Source organism: Paralichthys olivaceus, chromosome 12, assembly GCF_024713975.1.
Source record: "Paralichthys olivaceus isolate ysfri-2021 chromosome 12, ASM2471397v2, whole genome shotgun sequence".
In the NCBI taxonomy this organism is placed as follows: Eukaryota; Metazoa; Chordata; class Actinopteri; order Pleuronectiformes; family Paralichthyidae; genus Paralichthys; species Paralichthys olivaceus.
In genome coordinates this window covers 20585272-20612730 of record NC_091104.1, presented here as the reverse complement: position 1 = coordinate 20612730, position 27459 = coordinate 20585272, and the positions used below count along the sequence as shown (strand labels likewise).

The window sequence follows — 27459 nt, the reverse complement described above, 5'->3', positions numbered from 1 at the left end:
CTTCCTGTATAAGTATTTTTTTAAACAAGAAGGGCGATCGAAGACAGCATACCTCTGCCAAGGCTAACACCCCCTTTTGCAACGTTAAAGTGACACGTTGTAACTTTTACTGGATTACAGCGCCCTCTATATTCATGGATGTGATTAATTCCATTGAGCTCTGTCCGAGAAATTATTTTTTTTTATGACCAGAAATAAAAGTTGCATCTATGTGTTGACTGGAGCTGACTGGGTCGTCCCACTCATTGAAGTGAAACAACTGAATGGTGCATATTACCCTGTAACAAATACACCAAACTCTGTTTAGAGTTCTTCATACTTTGACAGTTTGCTTGCTGAACATTTGAGATAAACTTTGGTTTTTAATGACTATGTTTCAACTGATCTACAGTTCAACATAACTCTTGAACTTGCTGTTACACACTACTGAGATGCTATCCACTCACCAAAGTTACATAGAGCAAAAACACCACTCTCCCTATTCCACATCAGTGAACCATCACAATTATTTTAAAGCTGCTATTTTAAGGTTATAGAATAGTGTTAAATAAAGTGTTTAAAAATCCCTGGTTACACCAATTGGTTCCCTCTTGGACTATCTCCAATCCTTCCAAGTAATTCTGCTGACAAACACATCCTCCTTGGCAGAGGTAATCACACATACATTCTAAGAAAGGACAAACCATGTAAGAAAAGCTTTATTATTCTTAAACAAAGTGTTTTCAATTATATTATGAAGCAGTTACACTACATTCTTCCACTTATTTATTCAGGTTTTGTGTCATGTTTTTTTATCAAATAAAAGTCACCTGAACAAGAGGCCACAGGGCATTTATTGATTCATTTTGTGCAACAGTGGACAGAAACAATGTCACAATGTTACATTCACTTCGGCGAAACTTGGTTACAGTGGTGACGTTGTGTTTTTAACAATTGAGCTCAATTCAAGAGCTGAGAACTACCTCGTACAAACAGTACGGCAGGAAAGTGTTTCAAGGCATTAAGAGATTTTTTACAAAACACTGGGATGTCTTCAGATACACCAGTGGTCCTCTTCTACCTAGAAAGTACTGAGGTAAAATATTAGGAGGGAACAAAATGGCACACTACAAGTAGGCTATGCAAAACACAGCACCAGTTACACTTGCCAAATGTGCAGCAAACTATTCTCATATACTTCCTTATTTCCGTATATCTCTCTTTCTGCAAAACAGTGGAATTCATGCAAGGAAAGAGGATACAAGTACTGAACGCTGAGCTTGACTAAAAAGTGACAAATTCATTAAGAAACGTACATTGTCAATAGGTCTACTATTCAGCTACAGTCATACATGTTTGTTATAGCTCGTCGTGACCTGCATATTCAATAATCAAACATCCAAAGAAGTTGTTTTTTCAGACGGACGAATGTGACCACTGTCTATGTTCATTTCAACAATAACGAGATATTAGATGACTCACCATGTTTAGTACATGAAGTTACCAAGAGTCTTACAAGATGTCGGGTAATCACATCGAAGGTAGAGACCCTGGAACCGTTTGATTGTCTTAACATGCATTATTTCCCTTGAAATTCATCCAACCCAAAAACTACAATCAAGTCTCACAATGGTTGGCCTTAGGCCCTTGTACCACCTCTGGTCCATTTTCTGTTTCTTGGTTGTTCTTCCTCCACTCAAAGGATCTTTTCAGGAACAGCCGTACATTCACGATACCTGAAGAATCCTTAGAATTGTTGTGTCGAGGCCATTTTTTTTTCTTTCTCCAGAAATGTTCTTGCTGATTTCACACAGAGAACTAAAGATCAAAGTGACAGCGTTACAGGGTGGCGTTACCTGAGTGTGCAATAGTTCGACCATCAAACAAATGTCTCTAGCGGTCAGTCGTTCAGTCATTAAACAGTCATTCCTTGGTCTCGCTGCAGAAGCAACACGAAAGCAGCCGCCTGGGAATGAAGAGAAGTGGGTGGGTGGGGGGTGTTGTATTATCTGCCAGTGGATGAATTTCCTTATGAGCATGGAGGATCCTCGCACGGGGTCAGGGGCCTGCAGGGGGGCACTGTGCTCAAGGAGCGGAAGGCGAAGATGGAGGGGTCGTAGGTGTACCTGGGCGGAGGACGACTGCCCGTCAGGTTCTGAGGACAGAGAAGGAGAGAGAGAGTCCATCATGCATCTGTCAGATGTGGGAGTTTGGGTTAATTCAGGTTTTCAGCTTTACTGGATGTAAAAGGTTTAGATTACCTGCTGTCCCTGAGTTATTGAATTATTGCTCAGTTAGAAAATGGCTACATTCGTACTAAAATGTATGGATTTTAGACATAAACAGCACATGGTATAATCTCCTGACATTCTCCAGATGGGCTGTATGTGAGAGCGCAAATGTGCGATTGAGAGGCTCCAGACTTTCTCGGGAGTTTCTTCTGCCAGAAAAAAACGGGTTGATGATCTTTCTGACATGAAATGTTAATAGTGGTGTCATACATGTAGAAGATGCAGACGAAGAGCTATTAGTGACAAGGGCCGATGCCACTGTCAATGTGCTATAAACAAAAATATGTGATTTCCGCACCAGAACTTATCTATTACATCCTGTCTCTGCCTGCACCCCTCCTCAGCTGAACGCTTCAGAAATGTCTGTGTTGTTATGAATGCGTCTGAGCAGAGAATCTCCTGCTCTCCTGCTGCGTTGTTCAGTCCAGACCTCACTGTGTGGATAATTTCCAGAGTTCACTGAAAACCAGACTCACACTGGCTAGGAAAATAGCAGAATATTTTGAAAGTGAGTTTTTTTTCCTTCACACTGCAGGTGTGCTTCACCCCCTCCCCCGAAAGAGATGTCTAAGCAGAAACTCGCTTCATGTAGCTGTACAAGTGCGCCGTCTAAAATTAGCCCTGGTCATTTTCCTCCCTACAGGAAACGACAGGAAATGACTTTGTTGGATTTGGCAGTGAGGCTGCACTTTCTCCAGAGCCTGCTGAGGGGGGGTGTAGTTTGTGAGAGGGTGGGCTGAGAAAGATTAGACAGACCCTGAGACAGAGTCACTGCAATTAAGAGCTGATCCCATGGAATAAACATGAGTTTATATGGATAGTTGTATGTTCTCACAGCCAAACGCCTTTGAGAACTGAGACAGATGAATCACTGACTGATTCCATTCAGATGCATACTCTCTGGAAAAGTACCACGTGACCTCAGCCTCATTAACAGTGCATATGGGGCTACAGGTGTTGCTATGACTTCAGCCAACATCTTCAGGGATCCAGTGCTGAGCCACAGTGACTATTCCCAGCACTACTGTTTTATCGACCAATGTTGATATAAACAGGCAAAAAACTGACACGTGGGGAAAAAAACAAACCGCAGCCCAGAAACGAGTTATAGTCCAGTTAAGATGTTCTCCATATGGTGACTGTGAGTCTGTCCAACTGCAGGGAGAGAGTCGTACATCAGAATGGCTACCTATCCACATTAGCAGTCCCTGCAGAGCTGTTCTGTGGTCACATCTGCAGTACTACAGACATTTAGGGCCCAAAGGGGTCACGCAAAGTATGAATCCCAAAAGTATACAGCTCTAAGTGTGTGCAAACATCAAAAGCAGCAGCTGGAAAACAGGAGTTAAAACACCAGGTTAAAAATATCTCTCTCTGGAGATCCTGTTTATCATTTGTTCTGAAAAAACAGGCCTACCAGGCACAGGTCCAGGGGTCCAAGAGTTCACAGGATCCCCTGAACGAGAGCCTCTTTCTGAGCCGTTGTTTCTAATCGTTCTTAAGTCAAAGGACTCATACACAGAATCTGCTGATCAGGTTTTTTTTGCTCCTGATCACAAAATCCTTTCAAATCTGCTCCGACCATGTGAGACTGGATATTGAGTTGTGTTATAACTTGTTTGTTTACGCTGCTTTTACATATGAAAAGATATCCGTCCATTTCAAATGATGTCAGCCACTGCCCAAATACAACATCCCTACATCCTTTACGTCGACATGGTTGTTAAGAAAAACACCCACTGGAGGGCAGCGCAGAGTCGAGAGTTTCTGACAACAACAAACATGGCAACGTGGAGGTGTGATAATGTAGTGGTGGCTGTGCCTGTGTCTAGGCAAAGTAATGACAGTAACATCGTAACTACAGCGCCTGTAGTTTCGCACCAACTCCCAAAGTCTCCTCCTTCTTCCTTGTGTCTTATGGTCATCTTGCTTGAACTACTGGCTACACTGCCCCCCCACGATTTCTGGTGGTACTGCTCCGGGTCATTGTTTCATCCATATCTGTAAGCTCTCAGAGGGTGTGTACAAATATGGACAAAATGAATGGAGAGTATGCATAGAAGGCTCCTCTGTTATCATATATGTATCTAACATGTACGAGTAGACCAATTTAAAAGTTTAGAGGCAGAATAGTTTCAGAGAATAGACCCAGAAAACACAGCAGGTTTCCACAGATACTTCTTTCAGCCCAGATACTTCTTTGTTTGTTGTAATATTTGTGGTGAGGCCAGTCGTGGAAAGTTTCTCATCATCTCCATTGTGAACTAAATCTATTTGCTTGTAAAAGGGGTTGCTTCTACATGTCTGTGCCTATCGTCTCATAATCCATCTAGCACAGTTGGATGAGAGACTTGCGAACACTCTCATGTCTGTGCAGTGAATATGGAGCTATCACCAGTTTACAAGACTGAAAGCTCGGTATAACAACTTGGCCGTGTCCAGAAGTAACAAAAAATCCACCTACCAGCACTCTTTCATCTACCTCTCAGCAGATGTTAAACTACTACTTTAACATCTGTTTGTTTTCATGCTAGGATCACAACCGTCCTTCAGTTACATCTAAGTCATGTAGTTTACCTCAATTAAAGTGGAATGCGGCCCATTTTCCTTTTTGCCCTTCCACTTTTTTTTCCATATCAGCCTGCACCATTTCTCTCACCTCAATCAATCTTCGCCCTCCTCTCCACCCATTCTTTGCGGTGGCTGAAACCAGACGCCATCACTCTCGCCTCCTACAGCCTGTGAAGCTCTCACCACTCTCCTATTCACCTCCAACCCCTAGAGGGGGGAAGGCCTCAGCTGCCTCAGCAGCAGCAGCAGCAGCAGCCACAGCGATGTTTTTCTACTGCTACCCCCCCACCATCCTCCTCCTTAAAACACAAACACAGCCACCATCGTTGACCTCCCCAACCCTTCTTAACAACTCCCATGCTTGAATGCATGAATCCAGTCTGAAAGCCGGGGCCCCATCCAGATCCAGTGTCTCCTCTGGATTCTGGCCAGGAAACTGGAGGTTTGGCAGATAAAAGGGGGAAAAGAGATAGAAGAAAAGCAGTAACAGCAGAAAAAAGTTGTAACAGAGAAGGAGGAATGGGTGTGGAGTGGCACATGGAACACAAGCCTCCAAATGGCTCATCAATCCAAAGACTCACTGTGTACTCACTTCAAGAAAAATCTATGAGCTGGAATGTGCCCAATGCCCACAGACGTCACTAACAGGGACAATAACACTACAAACTACACCAGCGAGAACCGAGGATAATGAGCAATAGCAGCATCAGTGGAGCTAAACCGATAGCAGCCAGCCAAGCTATAAATGGAAAATGACTTCATCCCTAGAAATACACCACAAGGGAACCGCACAACACTCCACCTCCTCGTCCTCCTCCTCCTCAGCTCCATCTCTCATCTCCACTCACTTGTTCTTTATGAAAACACACTTAACGATTATCATCACTTTATGTACATGTTTGCACTGATCACACGTACCTACATGGAGGATTTAGAGCAGCCTGAATGCTGCTGCTGTGGTTGATGTACATGTGTGTGTGAACATAAACAAGTGTGTGACGAGGCTTCATTGACACTAGCCCACACAACGTGATAATAACGTCACTTTTCTCACCACACTGTGCGTCCTTCTGGAGCAGCCTGCTCTGTGCCAAGATGCCCAGGCTTGTTCCAGTCAGCTCTCCCAGCACGCCTTCCTTTACCCGCTACAAACAAGATCAACCTTATGCAGTGGCAGCGCTAAGTTGGTGGATGATTATTGGACATGGTGTCTGGGAAAACCACTTTACAGGAACATTAGAGTGACACAATCTTAGGAAAATACCTTTCTGTTTACAAAGCTGCAGCATTCAGGCAAGTAAATGTGCGCTTCTAAGACCACTAATGTGCGAGTGCAAAGCTGAGCTATTAAAGGCTGTTGAGTGAGATCAAGAGATCAAACGAACCTGAGGACGGAAAGAGCACGTTTTTCCTCCTTGTTTCTTTATTTTCAGTATCAGTGTTAAGCTTAGCAGAAGGACTCTGTCAGATTTTTTAGACATGTCAGGCTTGGCTTGAGGCATGAGAGCAAACACTGTTGCCAGATGCTGTCCCAGCATGCACTTGGATGGACATCAAGGTGCTGGCAACAAGACAGGCCAGGGTGTGCAGGGTGGGCATTGGGCAACCTTACAACCTTATCACTGCTGTAATGGACAACCTGATCTGGACTGTCTGCAAAGGCCGTGTGTGGGGGTGGGGGGTCCAGGAATTATTGTGTGTGTGCATGTTGTGGGGAGCTGAATCTGTTTACACAGTCACATTATGGGGACAGAAAGCAAGTTCTGATGATGTAAATCATCAAATTTCAACATAATTTTGGGTAATTAAAAAGTTTTAAAGACACAGGTGGGACAATGGGAGTTTCAGCCTATTATTCAATTTCTTAAGGGTCCCATGGTCTCTTCCCCGACTGAATGTCAACATGACCTTTAAAAATGATATACATGATAAAATAATGCAGCATGATAATACCTACATATATTTCTTTAAAAAGAAATATATGTAGGACATAACATTTGTAAGTCAATGTTATGTCCTCTGAAGACATGGAGACATGACTGTGTGTGTGTGTTCTAATTAATAACAAATGTATAAAACCATTCATACTGACGATTGCCATCACATCATGACAAAATACGACGGAGGAAAACTAACTCACCCGAATCTTTATGGACCTCGTCTTCCCTCCGCAATTCTTTTTCAGCAGCATTTTCTGTGGAGAACAAGAATGTACAGTGACAGCTATGGTGGAGAATTCACTTCCTTTGCCTCAACACTGAGTAAAACTCCTGCAGCAACTTCTCTTTATGAATGAAGAAAATACTATGGAAAAGATACTTGCTTTTATAATTTAGCCATTTGGGTCACACTTAATTTTACAGTGCACTAAGGAGTAACAATCCACACTTAATATGGCATTACACAAAACTAGAAATAATATGTTCTTCATGCTGCTCTGTAGCTACTGGGGTTGGATAACATAGCATTAAATGGTCTCATAATAACAGTCACAACTGGTGCGGGAGTGGATCCTTGAGTAAACATGTAGTATTAGGTCATGAAGTTATCAAGGCTACGAGGGACATGTGAAGAAGCAGCCAGATGTGGAGCTATGTCTGGCAGTTTCATTTTAATAAGCAACAAATGGACCTGTAAGAAGTGGAACTATGTTCACAGTCAAATAAATACATTGTCCTCGGAGGTCTCAGTGTTTTGTCTGAATATTATGAATACTACTAATTATGGCAGTAATTGGTAGATGGTGCCTTATAGTGGATTTTATCTCATTTGATGTTGTTTCTCCTTTTATGTAATTTGATTTGAAGTGCAGGTTAAGTCTTATTAGAGTACACTGTGTTTGTTTTCTGACTTATAAAAGAAATGTAAGTTTTTAGTTGTGTAATTTCATGAGCAGGTTATTATGTCTCATTAGGGCACTGTACAGCTCAACAAACATGTAAATCCAAAAGGAAGCTGCAGAGAACTTGTATTGAGTATAGCTAATGGCAGACTGTTGATACTCATTGAGTCCATAACTCAAATCCAAGCATTTCAAAACCATAATTTGAACATTTACACATACTGAATGACTGGAAGTTAACACTGGCGGGCAATTAACGTCGGATCAGGGGGATCAGAGAGGTGAGGCAAATCCAGCTGTCTCACTAAACTAAACAGTCGGTCAACGAAGCTTATGCAATATCCTGTCTCCCACTCTGCTCCATGTCCACGCAGCTCCACTGTTCTCAAAAACACAGTGGGGGTGGAGGGACCACACAATCATCGAATTGTCTCGGGCCGGGGAGGTAGCTTCTTAGGGGGAAGGGAGCGCACAGAAAGAATGGAAACACAAGACTCCTGCTGTTGTGATGTGGGGAGAGAGCTGGTGTGCACTTGCCCTCATGCTCACCTCCTGCCGGCTCCTATCTTTTTTTCTAATCAATGGGACCACAGTCCGTTTGGACGCAAGCTGCTGTGTGTGAATAGAAAACGGAAATTTGCACTTTGTGTTTAATTCAGCTGCTCAAAATTAAAAAGCCAAGAAAAATAAACTTTAAATAACTTGTTTTTGACAGTTTTGACTGATTGATGCTTTTGTCCTGCTCTGATTTCATCTGTTCCGTCTGTTATGTACCAACCCACACCACTGTCCTCTTTACCTACACACACACACACACACACACACACACACACACACACACACACACACACACACACACGTCCATCACATCAGGTCGTGACATGTCAACTAGCAGACTGTTTTGGCTGCCTGTTGTTGTTGTAGGTACAGTTTAACTGAACAGTTGAACTATTTTTCCACACACAGTTGTTCATTCAGGATAACCAAGAATGGCAGGGCCACGTCTGAGCAATTGGTCGGATTAGAATGCGCGAGGGATTATCAGAGATTAACAGAAATCTACCCGCTGACCCTTTGACCCTGCATTTAAGAAAGTTATGAGATGGATAAATGTTCGCTTCAAGGTGGCAGCTCATGCTGGTCGCACTGAGGCAGGACAGACTTAAAAGCCCTGGATCAGAAGTGTCCATTAAAGGGGTCTGGACTCTCCTAACACAATAAGGAATAGATCCATCTAACAAAGAATAGTTTTCTAATGCAACATTTGATTTAATAGTTGAATATCAAGAATATGTCTACAGTTATGAGACCTATGATAAAATAAAATAATGCCAAACTTCTCATGTGAGGTTCCAGTATTAAGAAATTATTATAGTAGCAGTGTGTGGTCTGAAATTCTTAGGAGCAGTTCTGAAGGGCTCCTATACTTTCTCCATAAATCACAGACACCTTTTTAAAGGTTTTTTTACACATTATGTTTTTCTTTCTTCGGTCTGAACTCCAGAAAAGCAACTTTAGAAAAAAAATCACATGGTGTGTCAATTGAGGCAGACTTTGGAAATTGTCCAGTTAAAGGGTTAAAGGGAGACTGAGGCTGTGTCTGCGAGCTACCTCTGTAGGCCCCCTATTGTATTCCCTGCAGCACCTCCCATTCCACTTGACTGAGTGTGCGTATTCTCACACACACACTCACACACACACACACACACACACACACACACACACACACACACACACACACACACACACACACACACACACACACACACACAGAGCAACAAACTCACAGACAGGAGGATGAACACAATCAGACACAAAAAGAGAGGATGATAGACGCATGACCCCCACCCCCCCCCCAAAAAAAATCTTGCATGTGCACGGACACACACACACTCTCTCTTCATCTTTTTTTCTTCACCCTTCTAGTTGCTGCCCGCTGTCTCTCATCATCTGTTCTTTCCCTCTAAAAACCCCATGGACATATGGACCCCTGAAACCTGCAGTTTCTCTCTCTGCACACACACACACACACCCTCTCCCATCCACGGTGTGGGCCAACAAGTCTATTGGATTTTAATAATTAGTGGACCAGCTTCTCCATGACTCATTAGCGGCTGACGTTTTTCTGTTGTTTGTTTAATCCTCCCCTTCTGCCTCCACCCCTCCATCATTTCCCCTCGCTCGCTAGCCTTTGTGAGAAACGAGGGTGGACATCTGCCGTCCGTGCCTCCATCTCCTTCATCCCACTCCAGCCAGACCACCGTGGTGGTGAGCGTCCGGCTATGGAAAGGGAAGACTTTGTTTGCTTGTGAGTGTGTGTGTGTGTGTGTGTGTGTGAGTGTGAGTGTGAGTGTTAAGGGTAGTCTGCAGGGACATCATTGTATTTTTGGACCTACTCCTCGGCCCAATATCGCAGTGTGAGCTGTTCAGGGGAGCAGTACAAGTCTCATCTGCGGTTTGGTGCTGTTAAGTGGAAGGTAGCTATTGCCACGCAGGCAGACTGTATAGTTATCATTATGACGTTCACTTCAAGTAATGGTGAAATGGTTTTTAAACATTAAAATGGCATCATATGAATGCTTTCACTTATTTGGGTACAGAGAATCAATCTGTCTGACAGGAAGCCATCACACCACCTTGACAGGTAGTGAATCAAAATACAAAATACAAAATCAGCAGTTCTCAACAAACAAAGCAGTGTTACTTCATTAAGGTGCTCTCCAGGCTAAAGGTCCTATTGAGAATAACAAAGATAATTAGTCCAGGTTATCTAAGAGATAATTAGTGTCACAATTACAGTGATAATGATTCATCACTATGTGGTCTGAGTATTTTCTTTTTGTGCTAACGTAAGGTTACAATGTACAGCCACTAGTACTTAACTTCAGTACAAAGTTGAGATTCTTGTACTTTACCTTACTTTAATAATCCTATTTGATGTGGATTTATACTACTTTCTACTACACTACAATGTAGTTTAGTGAAGGTCCTGTTCTTAATTTCAATCTCATTATTTCATTTGACTGCTATAGTGATACAAATTAAGATTTTCTTTCAATTAAAATGTACGATGGCCTATGAAATAGGATGTATTGTAATAGAACTACCCAACAGTATCTGATGTACAGTACAAGTTAACAGCTACAACATAAAAATGCTACTTACACATGAAAGCAATAGTAATAAACTCATTACGTAATGAGTGTAATAGTATTTCATATTGATAATAATGAGACAATTTTAAGTATATATTATCACATACATGTAAGTTTTATATTAGGTTTTCAGTTTGGTAATTTACTGTGGTGGAAAAAGCACCTGAACAGATTCTCCAACATTGTCATGTTGTAAAGTTAATTAACAGATGTAGAGTAGCAGCCCCTGCTCTGAACCTGAAGTGTTGAACGAAAAGAAATTATTTTATGATTTTCATGATTAATGTATAGTTATTATTATTATCTCTATTAGTCTAAAGAAGTTGGTGCTAGAAAAAAAAACATCATGAGACATGTAATTATAACTCGGAGCACTAACCTGTTGCATTTTCTCCAGGTCCAGACTGGGTCTCCCTGGCTCTCCGCCATAGCTGTGCCGATATTTTCTGTAAGGTGCTGCCTGGTCAAAGTGGGTCAAAATAATGGGCCGTACCACAGGCTGAACCACCTGCAGCTGAAAGCGCATGGGCGGTGGCTTGAGACTACGTGGTGGGCTGGAGCTAAAGAGCACGGGACTGGAGGAGGCAGCCAGACAAGCGCCTGGCTCGACCAGCGGCCTGGCAGAGGCAGCCGGTGACCCACAGCCACAGAGGTCCCGCACCTCCTCATCGCTTGAGGCGCTGCTGTGGTGATCACTGTGGCGCTGGGGAAGAGCGGAAATCCACTTCCTGTTGTCAACACAGCTGATTCGCTCAAGCTCTTCCTCTGAAGAATGACGATCCAGATTGGCATCTAGAAGGAGGCGGAGGCGCCGTAACCGGGCTGGAGAGAGGGGACCCTGGTTGTGCTGCTGGCTGGTGGCCAAAGGGGTCAGGGCACAATTTCTTCGTCTCTCTAGAGGAGTCAATGAACAGGAAATGGCAGAAGGTGGAGATGTAGTTGCAAGAGTTAAAATGTTGTTATCTACAAGCTCATTGTCTGTTGACTTGAAGCATTACAATGTTTGATAATAACTAATGATGGAGAAGATCACCATCGATTTACAACAAAAGTAATTAGTTTGGCAGAGGAGACATACCTCTGTCAATCTGTGCCAGTTCCTGGTTCTCCCCTTCTGAGTCATCACTCTCCACTCCCTCTCCACTGCCATGGTAAGAAATCTGGAAAAAGATCGAGTGTATACTGTAGTTCAAATATGCCACGTAGAAATGATTGTCCTTTACAAAATCTAGCTGGTAAACATCTCTTCCAAAATGCTTCTCTGTTTTCAACAAGTCAAAATTTAATCAGGATCAATTATGAATTTTGTTTTCAGTTTCACTGAATCAATAGGATTACAACATCAGGTCTACAGAGCTTAAGAATTGAAATACTCTATACAAAAAGCAAAAATCAGATTCAGAGAAATCACTGATTCAGAGAAAAATAGAGTGAACAAATTCTTCATTCTGAGTTTTGTGCAATGACTTAGTTCTTTGTAAAAACAAACTATGATCTGTGTGATAGGCTCAGACACAAAGTTGCAGTGTTGACTAAGTGCAGACACTGGTTTTATTCTCTCACGAACTAAACCAACCTAAAATCAATTCCCCCTCTACACCAGTAACAATACAGATACCCTGCAGACTCCGACGCTAAGAGTTAAGTAATGCGCCTCACACTCGGTAATTACTACTGCGAGGCCTCGCTGAGCAGCTGCCATCTGTCCTTGTGCGTGCGTGTATGCTTGTACACACACATACAGCCACACAAACATACAGTGTTCTCCCTTTTGAATAGATGCACACGCGCACACACACTCACACACACACGTCTCTTCTTTCTGACAGTCTCCAAAAAGAAGAGGGAGAGAGGAGCCAAGGCCTCAAAGCCCAGCACGGACAGACATTGTTCGAATCATACCGACTGTGAATTCCACCTGTAGTTTCACGCTTTTCAACAATATATAATTTGGGTGAAATAAAAACCAGATGTCTACACTACACACTGTAGCTGTATCCTGCTCTTTTCACCTGTTCAATATCAACTTTCACAATGCTATGTATTAGATGAACACTTTTCCTATCATCTTATATTTCATATTTTAAAGGAATCATATGAAGTTGTTTTTCAGCTGTGCACGAGTTGTGGGACAGACGGCCCCAAACCTTGACTCTTTCGATGTATCACTACATGAACTCCTTAAGAAAATGACACTGAGGAATAACTGTGGGAAGAAGGAAATGTATTTTGGCTGACTCAGAGCTTGCACTGTACACTCCAGTGAATTATTGTTGGGCAGCATCCATGAAACAACTGAAAACCTATTAAAAGCTCCTGCAGCAGGATACTCGGAATAAAGTGACGCTGGTGGTTCATAAACTTTGTGTCTTGATTGTGCTCAGCAGAGACACAAATTCAGTGCAAGACGAGATGAGCAAGAAGAGTTGGAGGATTTTAATGATCTGAGCATGTGGCACATGAAGCAAACAGGGTGTGTCCAGAGCCACTTCTGCAAAGTTCCAAAAGGTTGTACTTAGTCTCTTAAATAATCACGACTGTTCTGGGTGTAACACACAAAAAACCAATCAGAGTGCCATGTCGAAATCCCTCAGACAGGAAAAGTGACAACTGCGTTTGTCTGAAACTCGCAAACACTTGCGTCGTGCTTGGCACCGGGTGTAAGATAGAGCCCAGTCAGAATTGGCAGCTTTAACTTCTTATGGCCTGGACGTTTGATGTTTCTCCACAGAGCAATCATTCTCTGTGAAACAAGAGGAAGATGTAAGCTGACAGTAACGATTCAGCCTTTCCGTCCCCTCGGGGACTTCCTCAGAGATCATTGTTGATGGGTCTGGAAACAACAAGACATGTTCTGTAGCACATGCAGCTCACTTCAAGGATGTGGATTGATGTCTAACAACAAAGTTCTTGTTCATGTATCACAATATGCTGTAATAACAGCATGACTCAGATACAGGCGCATGTAAAACATCTAACTTTTGTTACTTGAGCCCTCTACTTTCAGTGACACAGACACGATTATCACTGACACTAAACTTGAATAGCTGAAACAAGCAGGTACACAACAACAGGTTGTAAAAAAAATCCAAACATGCAGAACTCATCCAGGAGTGAAATGCAAAAACAAGGTGCATGTTCAGGTATTTGAATAAATTTAACTCCTAGTTCTGTTTCAGACCCGGAGTTACACAGTGGAAAGTTGAGGGATGTCGTGACATCAGTTTTCTATCAGTTACCCATATCAAGTTGTAAACTGGTTGTTACAAATAGTTTCTGTATGAGAGAGAGAACAAGAAATGTTTTTTCCGTGTGTTTTGTACCAAATATTCTATTGTTATTGCTTCTGGTTCATCTTGCTGAAACACAGGACTCAACCCTAACTGACATTCAGTTCACAGTTGGACAGGATGGGAGGGCTTTCCTAAAGAAAAGATTAAGAAAATTTGAGTTTCACAATAATGCACAATAATTTGTTGTGTTCACTAGTAGTTCACTTGTAGTCTGCGTATTAGCACTTAAAATTACAGACTAGTTTAGGAGCTGGAATTGATTTTATGGTTTGATGCCTCAGATAAAAACCTTATAAAACTTGTTACTTTGTTTCTTGTCTCCTTGAGTTTGTTCTATTCGCAGCACTTGTATAATGCTGTGGTTAAGCCTGGATTGCACCACTGTTACCTGGATAGGCCGCCTCATATTATAATCCTTGCAGCCAAGCATCGATACTCCCTTTCCAGAAGTGTCAGTTTCACATAAATTGCAGCACAACTCCAGTTGAACTGTGCTGATAAAAAGAAAAAAAAAGTCGGCTGGATAACACTGAAGCTGTGGATGTGGTGAAACCACAGTTTGGCCTTCGATGTACAAAGTACAAACCAGTGCTGCTCCAAAGCTTGATTATTACAGCATAAGTGAAATGTATGAAAACACAATGTTGAGTAATACTGGCAGATCTATGCTGATGTTTCACAAAAAAGTACTTCTTGAAATGTCTCCACAAGTACTTGGACACAAGTTGAAAATATTTATGTTACAGGAAAAGAAAGAACACAATGTGTAGGCTACATGAATCATAGAAACAGCCCATTCAAATGTTCAATCACAACCACCCACAGGCTGCATCCATACAAATAGGTTTTTGTTATAAAAAACACATTGTAAAGCTAAAACAACCTCCATCCACACGAGCATCTTCAGCTCCATATCAGTACCAATCCCTGTCTATACTGACACACCTGAAAAACTCATATCACATGACCATTCATGTACACTGGGCAAGTCCCTGCCGGTGTTAACAGGAAGAAGTTTGTCTTGTCTTCTCTGCAGTTGCTTACCAACAACAACAAAACTGGCTGAACAGCAACAAGTATGTGTTTCACCTCCTCACTGTGCTTACATAAGCATTATATTGAAACACATTTGAAAGAGATGTGTTGAGATTAAGACAAGTGGTGATTCTTCCAGCTGGAATAGCTTGAAAAACTAGTTCAATCAATTTAAATACTATCTCTTAGTAAATCACTGGCGGTGGTTTTCATCAACTTATTCAGCTACATTTGGCTCAAACACTACTTTACATTAAATATATTCCACCTACATTCGAGGTAAGGATTTAATATGATAGCAGCCTTGACACTAGCATGTTAGGCCTGCAGGTCACCTGAGAAAAACCACCTGGGATCCTCTTTTCCAACTTTTTCTCACACTTCAGATGTTCCGATGTTTCGCAGTAAGCCTCTAACTGAAAAGTGATATTATCATGTTTATAATCTTTAAAACGGCAATGCTAACAAAATCTACAATTATGCAATACAATACATGCCGCATTTTCAAATGGATTTGCACAAGTCGACATGCCTTCGAAAACATTTGGTGATTTGTCATGTTGTGCATGACCACTTTTTGGAACTAATTCTCATAACGTGTTTTACAGAGACAAACTCCATGACAATTGTTATAATTCAGACAGTTTACACCACAGCCTTACAATGTATAGACAATAATTTATTAGTTTATATTATAGAACTACACCAGCTTCTTTCAGGGTACGTAATTACAGACTATATTATATTATTCAGACAGCTGAGACACATAAGCAAAATGAAAGTGAGACTCCATGAAACTCTGAAGAATAAAAACTGCTTTTGTGCAAACATGCAAAGACGGACAAAGAGTTGTGTGTTTGTGTGTCAACAACAGTTGAATGAAATCCTTGTCAGTCCCTTGCAACGCTGAGCAGCTTGCTAAGCTGGATCAATGGCAATGTCACAGCGTACACACACACCACCCAGTTCACACACACATATCAGCTTTGCTCTGTCCTTCCACTCACAGACACGGACACTGACACACTCCGTTCCCCTTGGCTCATAAAAACACAGCACAGGGTCAGAGGTGGTTGATTCACTTTCACTCACACTCCAGTGAATCTTCCCTGTAGCGGAGCAAAGTAATCTTGATTAGTGTAAGCTCCTGGGATAGGAACTGTTACAAGGCCAAAGAGGCCTTTAGTCCCTTCTCAACTGTCCTGTCATTCAGCCCTCAGTCAGCCAGTGACCACTGCCGCACCTCACCAACTCAAATGACTGAAACTAAACTGAACTGACTCAATTCAACTTGTCATGTCAATAATTAGCCACAAAGGACATGTGGGCTGAAACAAGGCTCACACCAGACTGCTCCAATCCAATCTTTGTTTCTGTGTTTTTTTAAATTTACTTTTAGCTGATATATATTATTCAATCGTTTAGTGTCAATATCAGCACTGGCCTGAAAAGTTCAGTATGAGTAGGGCTACAAAAATCACCTCTAAATCAGTGACGTGCCTTTTCAATGGAGCGTTTTGCTTTATTACAAATAGTGTCTTTTGTAATTACCTTGTACTCACTGATATTTAAGAGTTTTAATAATGCTGGTCATTGAGAGGTCAATGGAGACATGTTTTAAATAAACATGTTTTAACCCACAGATGAGACGATTCATTTGAAATAGAGATATGTATAATATAATATAATATAATATTAAAGTTTAGACGTCGGTGATGTTTTCACATTCCTGGTACGCAGTATTAACCTGGTGAGTCCAGTGCTATTGTTGATATGAATGATCACCAAAACTTTGAAAATAGAATAAGAGATTAAATAAATATTCAAAAGTTTTTTTAATCCATTGTATCAATATCGGTTGTGGAGTCCCACAAACCAAGCATCCCACTTTAGCTTTAATACAATAATAAACTTACATAATACAAGAGTTCAGCACTACTTCAACCACTGACTGTATAATATGATAAATAACACGTCTCCATTTCCTCCTAGTGAACAAAAATGAAGCCAAAATATCCTGGATACAGACGCTGCCGATTCATGCTAGTGTCTGTGAGCGACGGTTTCACATACACCTGCCTCACGAGTCAGTCCCTGCTGTCAATCATGACATAGCACTTGCTTTTTGTAGCATCAAATAAGTCATAAAAAAACTTGTCAGCAAATGATAAGAACTACGTCAAATGACATCAACCATATCTGGGGGAAAGGGATTTCTCAGCCTGGTCATTGACCTCAACTTATCATGCTGGTTTTAATGTTCCATCTCAGTCCAGCTTTGAGCACTTCAAGTGATAGCTGAAATAAAAATATGCACAAACTGCTGTTTTAAGAATTTGAATTGTTTACAAAGGGAATTCCTTTGTATCAGTGTGACACGTAGCCTAAAAAGCTCTTGTGCCAAGGGTAGGCTGAAGGCACCAGACCCACGACTCACTATTCACTTTTCTCCATCACATTAAGCACTTTCAGCAGAGAGAATCCTTCAACTGAACAGAGCAACAAACACAAACAAAGACAGACAATGGGGATGGCACACTTTCCCCTTGTGTCCACGGCCAGGCCTTTGAACCGCAGCGCTTTGGCACAAAATGGCTGCCATGCGATTGTGCAGTTCGTTGACGCACAACAGTGTTTTGGACGGAGCAAGTTAGTGACCCATGCAGGATACAATTCACCCTCCTACTCACCAAAAAAGAGAGGCATTATGCAAAGTGGGCAGGCGCTGACGATTGATGAGCACTTACATGGACGCTGTTGTGGAAAACTGGGGCGTAAAGATGTAGTTGTTGAGACGATTACAGCTCATCAGTGAGGTTATGCAAGTGTTTGTTTGCTGAAACTTTACTTTTAGTTTACTGATGTGTATTTTTCTCTAGATTTACTTTCTTATCTGAGCTGCAGTGAGTCAATCATTCCAATTTTGTTTTGTTTTGTATAGCTGATATTCACAAACCACAATTTGTCTAATAGGGCTTACAAGGTGAAAATTAACTCCCAAAAAAACTTTTCACTAGGGGGTTTGACAAAATATTGATATGGCAAATACATCCATGTCCTTACTTTGAGCGATGATTATCAATATGCTGGTGCTTAATATAAGTATGTAGTTATTTATTTAAACATATAGTTTGCCCTTTTCCAGTTTATGCTTATTTTGCATTAGAATGATGGAACATGTGGACATTGACTAGATTCAGTCTATTTTTTCAACACTAAAGAAGTAATAAAATAAGACTTTATTCAGTACTTTACTGTACTACTTTATTTCATCTCAGTTTGTGTCAAATTGTGAAAATGAAACCACTATGTGAATAAAAAACAACACATTACCTCTTCAGGGGTATTTTGTGTTCTTCAGCTAGACAGATGTATCATTATGATTGCCTTGCAAAATATTGAGTATCGCAGAATCGATGTATCATGATTTTTTTCCATTATGGTGGACCATGTATTGTGTATCATATTATATCCCATCCCAGCTTTTAACTGAGGGGGAAAAAAACCTTTGTAGAAACCTCAGAGAGAGCCACAAGTGAAGAATTGCTTTCCCAGGATGGACAGATGAGCAGTAGACAGAAATACTATTTACAACATTCATGAGAGGACAGTGTCGTACATAAATTAGGATGTGTAGCAATGTAGCAAAAGTATTCATGCAAAAGAAAATAAAGTGTGTAAGTCAAGGTTGTGAGTGGGGGAGTTTTTTTTGACATGCCACATGTTTCCTTTTGACATGCCACATGTTTGTACAGCAATATCGACTTCTCTTTTTCCCATAAACATCTGTCTCGGTCCTGTAAAGAGTAAATGTCTTCTAACATGGTAATGAAGGGGTTGGAAGAGAAAAACCCTCCAAACAAACAGATGCTTTAATACGTGAACACACAGGCAGAGTGTGTTTGTGTGTGTGTGTGTGTGTGTGTGTGTGTGTGTGTGTGTGTGTCCTGTCTTTAAAAGAGTGCGTGTGAAAGAGAAACAGAAAGAGGGAGGGTGTCAATGAACTCACTGTAACCCTGTTCATGCAAGGTTACAAACTGGCAGCTCCCAGTGTTTGAGCTGGCCCACAAATGAAGTCACAAGACAAGAGTAAATCCACTAAGTAAGCAGTGAGAGAAGCTAACTTCTCTTTCAAAGCACCTGGAGTCAACTAGAAGCTGTAAACAGCGTCAGAGACATGATTTGAATTATGATGATGAACTCGGGGACACGTACCTTCAGCTGGAAAGGATGAATCTCATTGAGTGAATGTCTCCTCAGCTTCTTCGTCAGCGTCTTTAGCATGTTTTTTTTTATTATTATTTCTGATTAGCTTAAGGCTTATTGGGGTTTTCTACCGCTGAGAGTCGGTGACTGGTCGGTTAGCTAACATGAGCTGACTCCTCACATTCAGAGGAAGGCACACGGGATTATCGCTTCACTTCGAGCTGACACACAAACAACAATGAAAGAAAACAGACGCGGAGCAGCTGCGGACTTGTAGCTCGGAGTTAGCAGGAGTGAGGCGCATGATACAGCGGAACACGTTCGACTGCGCAGATGACGGTGTTGTTGTCAGCGGCTCTGCGTAAAAAACTTGTTATTCTCGACTTCATTTGTTCTGGAGAAAAAGTCTCAAGTGGGTTTTTTCTGGGGGTTTTTTTGTTCCCCCTCCTCGTTCACTCACCGCTCAGCTGCACCGCGTCGTCCACTGTCCACCAGTGAACCACACCATAATAATGACAAGCAGAGTAATGATAATGATGAGATGAAGCATTCACTCACACACACGCACACTCACACGCATACACACAACCGACTGCACACGCCAGGCACACGGACACACGCAGCCTGAGCGTCCTGCGCTCTGATTGGCTGCGGCGCACAGTGATGTCATTTTCTCGCTCTCTCACTCTCTCCCTCTCTCTCGTTGGGGGGGGTGAGAGAGTTAAAGCCACACTATCTTCTCTGTTTACTTCCTCTTTTACTCCTGCATCATCATGTACATACACTAGTGTTCATGTATGTGCTCAGTTCAAACCGCTGACTGTAATAATGATAATAGTAATAACTGACATTATTATTATACATGAATATACACTGACATACCCAGCTGCATGTGTTTATGTGTGTGCTGGGATCAATCAGCTCCCACTGTTGTAAAAACAGAAAGCAAGTAACTAATATAGTAATTATTGTATTGGAGATTTCTTTATTGGTGTGAATGTGTATAAATACCAGCAAAGGCCTTTATATAAATATGTTGTTTTTAGATATTTTGTTATGGTCGAAATCTATCTGTCTATCTGTCTATCTATCTATCTATTGATCCATCTGTCTGTCTGTCTGTGTACGCTGTTTAAGTGTTTATGAATGCACAGCATTTGCTGTCAATTACAACTTAATATTTTATTACAGATGTGTTAGTCATCTTCTAATTTACCAGCCTCAATTGATGCACACCTCACGAAAGGAGTTTTATTTAAGACAGCATCTTCTTACAGCTTCATTATAGGCTTATACAAACAGCTTAATAAGTACTTATATCATGTGTTTGTAACACTTATTAAGGCTAAATAGGCAGACTTGGTTAACCTAGCATCAGGTTGCATTCTGGAAATACTGAAATAAAATAAACTCTGGACATATTAAAATAAAGTGCATGCGCCTTCTGTTTGTGGTAAGACACTATACTTTCCTCGAACTGCAGTTTCCTACGAATTAAGTCTGAGCACAAGAAGGTGGAGCTGATATGATTCCGTGTTGAAATATGTTTAATTTGAGACATTATTAAAACACTTTAATGATGAGATAAAACTATATATACCTACTTATCATCTCCTACATATCTTGTTATGAGCTTATGATAATGAACAGTAAACACCGGCTGTCAGATAGACATTTCTTTAAAAAAAAGCACCTGCAGTTCCCACACATAAGCACTGTACATAGGATCCAGCTTGAGAGTGGCTTCAGCAGAAGAAAGGGATTAAAGTGTCTCACATCTGAAATAAAGGCCATATGATGAGCAAAAAAATGAATTGCACTGCATGTAAACATGCCAGACTCACAAGCTCCAGTCTTTAACATGGCACTGTGTCTCTGAGCAGCAGTTGGCACATTGGGTTGTCAGTTACTGTAAAAGGTAAAGGCACTGAGATACATCATTGAAATTGAGTCCTTGACATGATTTCTACATTTCTATATTTGAAAAGATTCTCACGTTTCCATGTCAGTTATTCTCTGTGATATTCTGATGTCCAACAACAACCACACACACACACAGAGAGAGAGAGAGAGAGAGAGAGAGAGAGAGAGAGCATCAGGTGTAATTGGTATAAGTGAGGCATCCAGTTTCAATGATGTCATTCTTTGCAACCGCTGTCTTCTGTCTTCTCTAAACTGTCGATGCATGTGTGTATATCTTGACACATGTACACTGTAGTATCTCTTTTATTCTCTGAAACACATTTATCCAAAGGCTGATTAAACACTTAACACTAATAAACACTAAATTCTCGACACTAAGACATTACATGAAAACAGTTTATTTTTGCGTGGCAGTGCTGAAGATGATTATTAATGTCCTGCTGTGCCTTTAAAGGCTCGTTGCTAACCTACTTGTGTGTGTGAGAGACTGTCTTACTAAACACCCCCGGTCAATGACCTGGTAAACTTTCCAAGGAACCTGTGACTTGGCACCAGGTCAAAGTCAGTGCAAATCCAATTTGCTGCTGAATATAGCCAGCAAGTCAACAATACTCAAGTACTGTCTCACAGAGAAGAGAGAAGAGAAAAGATACACTATACATTTATACGCAGTACTTGTCAAATTCCTTTTTGGGCTCTTCTCTTCACAGTTTCAGCCACACGAGGGCAGCATTTGTATTCTTTTGGAGGCAAGGAATAAATGGATTACTTGAGATAAAGGATCCTGGACTGCTAATCATCCTGGTTTATTCTGTTAAAAACTAGAATGTCCCTCTTAATTAAATCAAGCTGCACCAAATTTCACACACTCATAGATATCAGTTCACTAAATGTGATTAATTCTTTTTTTATCAAGATCCATGTATTATTATCAGGGAAAACAGTGAAAACGTCAAAAGAAAGTGATAAGCAAAATAATCCTTGATCCCCCTGATCTGGATTCACCCCAAAGTGTAATGAATTCTTTCCTGGCCCATACACAGTATTGTGGAATTCGTTTTTTTTTGCATAATCTTTCTTGAAAACAACTGATAAGACATTCAACGTTAGCTCCTTGGTCGAGGTAAACATTTTATTCTCTTAAAGTATATATAAAGTTGAATCCTCTCTAGTTCATCCCTTTGGCAACAATAAGCCTCTTTTTAGTAATTAAGACAAACACACACACACACACACACACACACAAACACACACACACACACACACACACACAAACACAAACACACACACACACACACACATTGTGTCTCCATGACTTCAGAGGATATTACAATTATTTCCTGGAGATATTATCTTACCTTAACCTTTGTTAATGCTTGACTAACCCTAAACCAAATTAACCTTTACCTCAATTGAACCTTAGCCTAACTCTGAGCTTAAAACATTTCTTCACCTTGAAAAATAATGATTTCTGTTATGGAAACCTGCTTTTTGTCCCCATAAGGAAGAAGAGTCCCTACACACACAGGTTTGCATGGTTTTGCATTGACTCCCATTCATTGTGGACAGCCTAACCAAAACCTTGTCTTTAACTTTAACTATGACCAATTCATGACTAACCCCAACCATTATTCACATAATTCCCCTAAACTGGTCCTGACAAGATCTGCGTTTATGTGGGAAAAGGTCCTAAAGAGGTCAAGAAAACAAGTAACACCCTCACACACCATCTCTGGCATTTTGATGTTGAACCTGCTGTTGAAACTACCATGTGATGATTTACAGTTTGTACACTTGACTGCATTAGTGGAGTTCAAACGTTTATTTGAGTAATTGACATATCCTAGATGTTCAAGTTTGCAGTTGTTTGCAGCAGCAAACACAGCTCGTGAGCAAGCAACAGTCTTATTTGCTCTCATCTGGCAGCTCAGTGACATTGCACAGATCCCTCAGAGCGGAGAGTGAGATGGTTGTACGTGCTTACAAATGTTTGTATAGTGTACGAGGGTGTGAAAGGTGTTTGCTCATACCTCTGTGACTCTAAAAATCTCCAGCACATAATTCAGTTATCCTGACATGACATTACAGGGTGGGTGTAAAGGCCAGATGTCGTGTTGCTCTCTTCCATATCTGAACTTTAGTCATTTACCAAACATTTGTGTCCAAGTAGTATCACTGGATATGAGAAATGAGATGATCAATGCAAGTGGAATCTGAGAGGAGACCTTTTTGCTTTTAATCATCCTTCTGTTGGTTGAAATCTAATTGACATTATAAACAAACAAAAGTAGAGTAAGTAAAACATATTACCACCATGTATATAAATCCCATCAGCCTACATACACAACTAACACACCTACACACCGCACTGCGTTTCTTCATATGTGACTGAGAGTCTGAGCATTGTCCATCATCTTGTAACAATCATGCTCCACTCTCAGTCTGGCCTTCAGTAGCTTCTTGAGTGCAGAGGAGAGGAGACAAGAGAAGAGGTCATGCCCTCTGAGCAGCAGCAGCAGGACCAGACAGCACCTATAGGTGATGCTGTTACACCACTCATCAGCCACTTTGACCCAGTGTTGTCCAAATATGGTTTAATCTCATATCCAGGAAACACTGTTTGACTTGATGACTGCACGGTCGGAAGAATGTGGGGGCAAGAAATGATGTGAGCGGGCGGACGTGATGTCAACATTTTTCCTTCTCCCTCATCAGTTGTTTAAACATTGCTGAAATAGCTGATGACAAATCAGCCGGCTGACCTCCGAGCGTCATCATGTCTGTTTTTAGTCATGTATACTGTGAAACCTCGGCCCACTTGGCCTTGGAAGTCCTTGTCTTTCTCTTCCCTGCTGCCCGCGTCGCCCACGCTCTCCCCTGGATAGCGGCGGACGGCCACAGCCTCTCCACTCACCCCCACTACCCTCCACTCTTCTCTCACCCACTGACCCACTGGCGGAAAGCGTGGGGGCCATCTGTGGTGGAGAGGCTACTTTTAGTCTCCCAGGCTGCTATTTTCTCTTCACTGTACGGCTTTAAAAACAAAAAATAACGGCCGACTTACGCAATGCTTGTCTCACTCCCTGCTTCTCTCTTGTAATGCTTCACAGGTTTGCGCAACAGTGCACTTGGCCTGTGGCAACACAACCTTACAGGAAGAATGGCTTTCAAATGTAGACATGAGAGGATTTCTTTTTTCTGAATAAATGGAGAAATAAATTGTTCAAGATCGGAAATAGCTGCTTGTGTCAAGAAGGGAATTCAAATAAAAAAGCAACATATTCAGAACCAGTTCAACATCATTGAAGCAGTATCATTTCCTATCTTACAGCATGACCGTACATTTTCAATTATATATAAATGCTTGGCATAGCATGTATCCTACTGTATATATGCAAACCTGTGCTATGTTGTAGATTCTTCCACTTAATCAACTTATCGTTATTTAATCTGCATCACTTGATAGTGAAGAAAAGTCTTTTGTTTCATGATATTCAAACTGATATCATTACATGATTTTTTCAAATAAAATTTTATGAATTTACCTATATTTTACTTTGTATTATTTTACTCCTTCAACTTATTTTTAAAGATTTCCAATAGATTATATCCATTTCTTTCACCTCTTTTTATGTATTTACCTCTTTTATTCTACTCTTTTTAATCTCTTTAGTTTTGCTTGAAAATTGTTTGTTTCTGTGCTTTTTGATTTTGAAGTGATATCTTTTGATTTTGTGCCTGTGCAGCCCATTTAATCTATCTCTGTGCATTAAAATGTCCTGAAATAATAAATAAAACTACCTTGTCTTGCCTTATGTGTACTAACTCAATGCAATGATCAAGGCTGGTCTAGTCACCCAGTCAGTTTTTCTGTAGTTCACAGTTCATTTTGAAGTAGTTTAATTTGATTTCCACTGTCCACCTAATGGAATTTGTTTTCAGATAAGATCCTGAACAGAGTAAAATAAAATAACAGGATTGGAATTACAGCATCCTTCATTGAAACGGAGTAAGTATAATATAGGCAAATGTAAAACTGGTGACACGCAAACACACACGCACATTAAAACTGTGCCCTTAGGATATTTGAGTCTGAGTGAGGCTGTATTTAAGCTTAAGCTAACATACTCACAATGAATATACTAACACTTATCATCACTAAACTCTAAGCCAATGTGATGACATGAGTTCTGAAGGTATTTGGTCATATCTAAAGATTTAAATGATATTTTCTAGCTCATGGCAATGCTAGATAAACAGAGGATTACAAAGGAGGGTATAAATGTGGTCTAAAATCCATTGAACCCTCTAAAAGTTGAAGAGATATTTAATTAAGAAATGCAAATAATGACATAATGAAGGCAAGAGAGGAGAAGTAAGAGGATCACTTAAGTCATTAGGATTCATTGACCTGTGAACAATTAATGTCTGAACATTCAGCACCACTCCATCTGGTTGACGAAAACACTAGAACAGCACTCTGTACAGCGTTTACATCCACCACAGCCAAAAAGTTTTCATGAAACCACATTTAAATCCACTATATCCCGATTTTTATTTGGATCTGCATGGAATTGCACAAGCTCTTACATCAGTCCCCTAAACATGGATCCATCAATTGCCTCCCTGTGAATCTGTGACAAAACACCCCATCTTGCAATATTAAAGAAATTGGAAAAAGTTTCCTGGATCTGCTCCTTTTTCCAAATTACACGCCAAACTTAAATAGATTCTTTCTTGGACCATGTTGTATCCTTTCGTGGAAATCCGTTATGAAGTTTTTCCATAATTCTGCTGCCAATCAAACAAACAAACCAATGGATGGTGGTAAAATTGTGACTTCCTTGGTGGTTGAAAAAAATCTCAACCTAATGGTGGTGCTCCATGTAATCACCAAATTTTGTATGATTCATCATCAGTAGGGAATTTAATGGCAATCTGTTGACTAGATGTCCAACTGTTTCAGGATAAAAGTGGAGCAGTGATCAACCAATCAACAGACCGAGTTTAACATCTCCACTGCCACACTACTGGTTTTCACAAAGAAAATAAAGATTAGACCACTTTCAAGCAACAGTGTTGCAGCCAAATGCAAAACAATTGGAATATATTGTGGCCACTAACAATATAACCTGCATTAAAGTACAGTTTAACATGTGACACACAGGAAACAGAATTGAGAAATGCAAACAAATGCCCTCAAGATATTGGAAAAAATAGAAAAGCAGTGACATTTCACAAAACAAATGCTGTCAAAAGGTTTATTTGTGGGCTTAGCCACACACATTATGAGTCCACACTGTGCATGTAGACATACTTTACTGTATGGTGAAGTGGTTGAAAGGTAATATATTTTTTAAATTCATAATTTTGTTTTTAAATACTTTGAAAATGCTCTTTTATTGTTATAATTTGCAGAGAAATAATATTGCTCACGTACAGACACACAAATTATCATTTTTACGCAGGTTGTGTACATTTCAAATAAATAAATTGAATTTTGAGGTGTTTGCAATAGGGTGAATGTGAAATACTTGTTTACAGAGATATGTTCCTCCATTTGTGGGACAAATAAAAAATCTTGATGCTTTAAAATAGACTAAGGATAGCACATTGATACCCAGCTCATGGGTCACACAGGGCAAAATTTCTGCTTATGCTTCAACAAAAAAAGTTGCATGAAAGGTAAAAATGCCTTATGCCATATGAAGGTATGAAGTCACACACACTGACTCATTGAGATTTTTGATGACTCCAGAGGAAAAAAGAGGAATGATGTGAGTTGCAGGTTAAACCGCTGATAGACACTGTTCCTAAAGATAGCTGCTCTGACCACAAGTCAGTCTTGTGTTTTAAACCATGTTGATCTGAGACACATGACATGACTGAAGGAGAAATAAGCAGTTTCCCCTGTTTCACACAGCAAACCCAAACTGAGCAATTACATACTTTGGCTACAGTCCTTCATGTCAGCAGTGATTTGAACCACAGACGTGAGTGTTTACCCACAGTGACACCTTCCTCTCCAGGGTAGACTCAAAATAGTAATGTTCAATCTTTTCCATAAGATGTTGGCCACTTGCACCATGCTGGCCTTTAAAAGCAATTTATCCTCCGCAGCTTGTTTGTATTTGACAGTTTTTCCAGTTGTGTTTGTTCATTTG

General features: G+C 40.7%; 1 protein-coding gene across 1 annotated transcript; it reads right to left on the bottom strand.

The window, feature by feature from the left end:
- Window positions 1-685: 685 nt before the first annotated feature.
- LOC109640685 (uncharacterized) lies at window positions 686-20006 on the bottom strand. The gene is made up of 5 exons (XM_020104813.2): window positions 19382-20006; window positions 11917-11998; window positions 11218-11732; window positions 6982-7035; window positions 686-2134 (listed from the first exon to the last, which is right to left on the bottom strand). The coding sequence occupies exons 1-5, from the start codon at window positions 19448-19450 to the stop codon at window positions 2009-2011; spliced, it is 846 nt and encodes a 281-aa protein (XP_019960372.1). The 5' UTR covers window positions 19451-20006; the 3' UTR covers window positions 686-2008.
- Between the last annotated feature and the right edge of the window lie 7453 nt (window positions 20007-27459).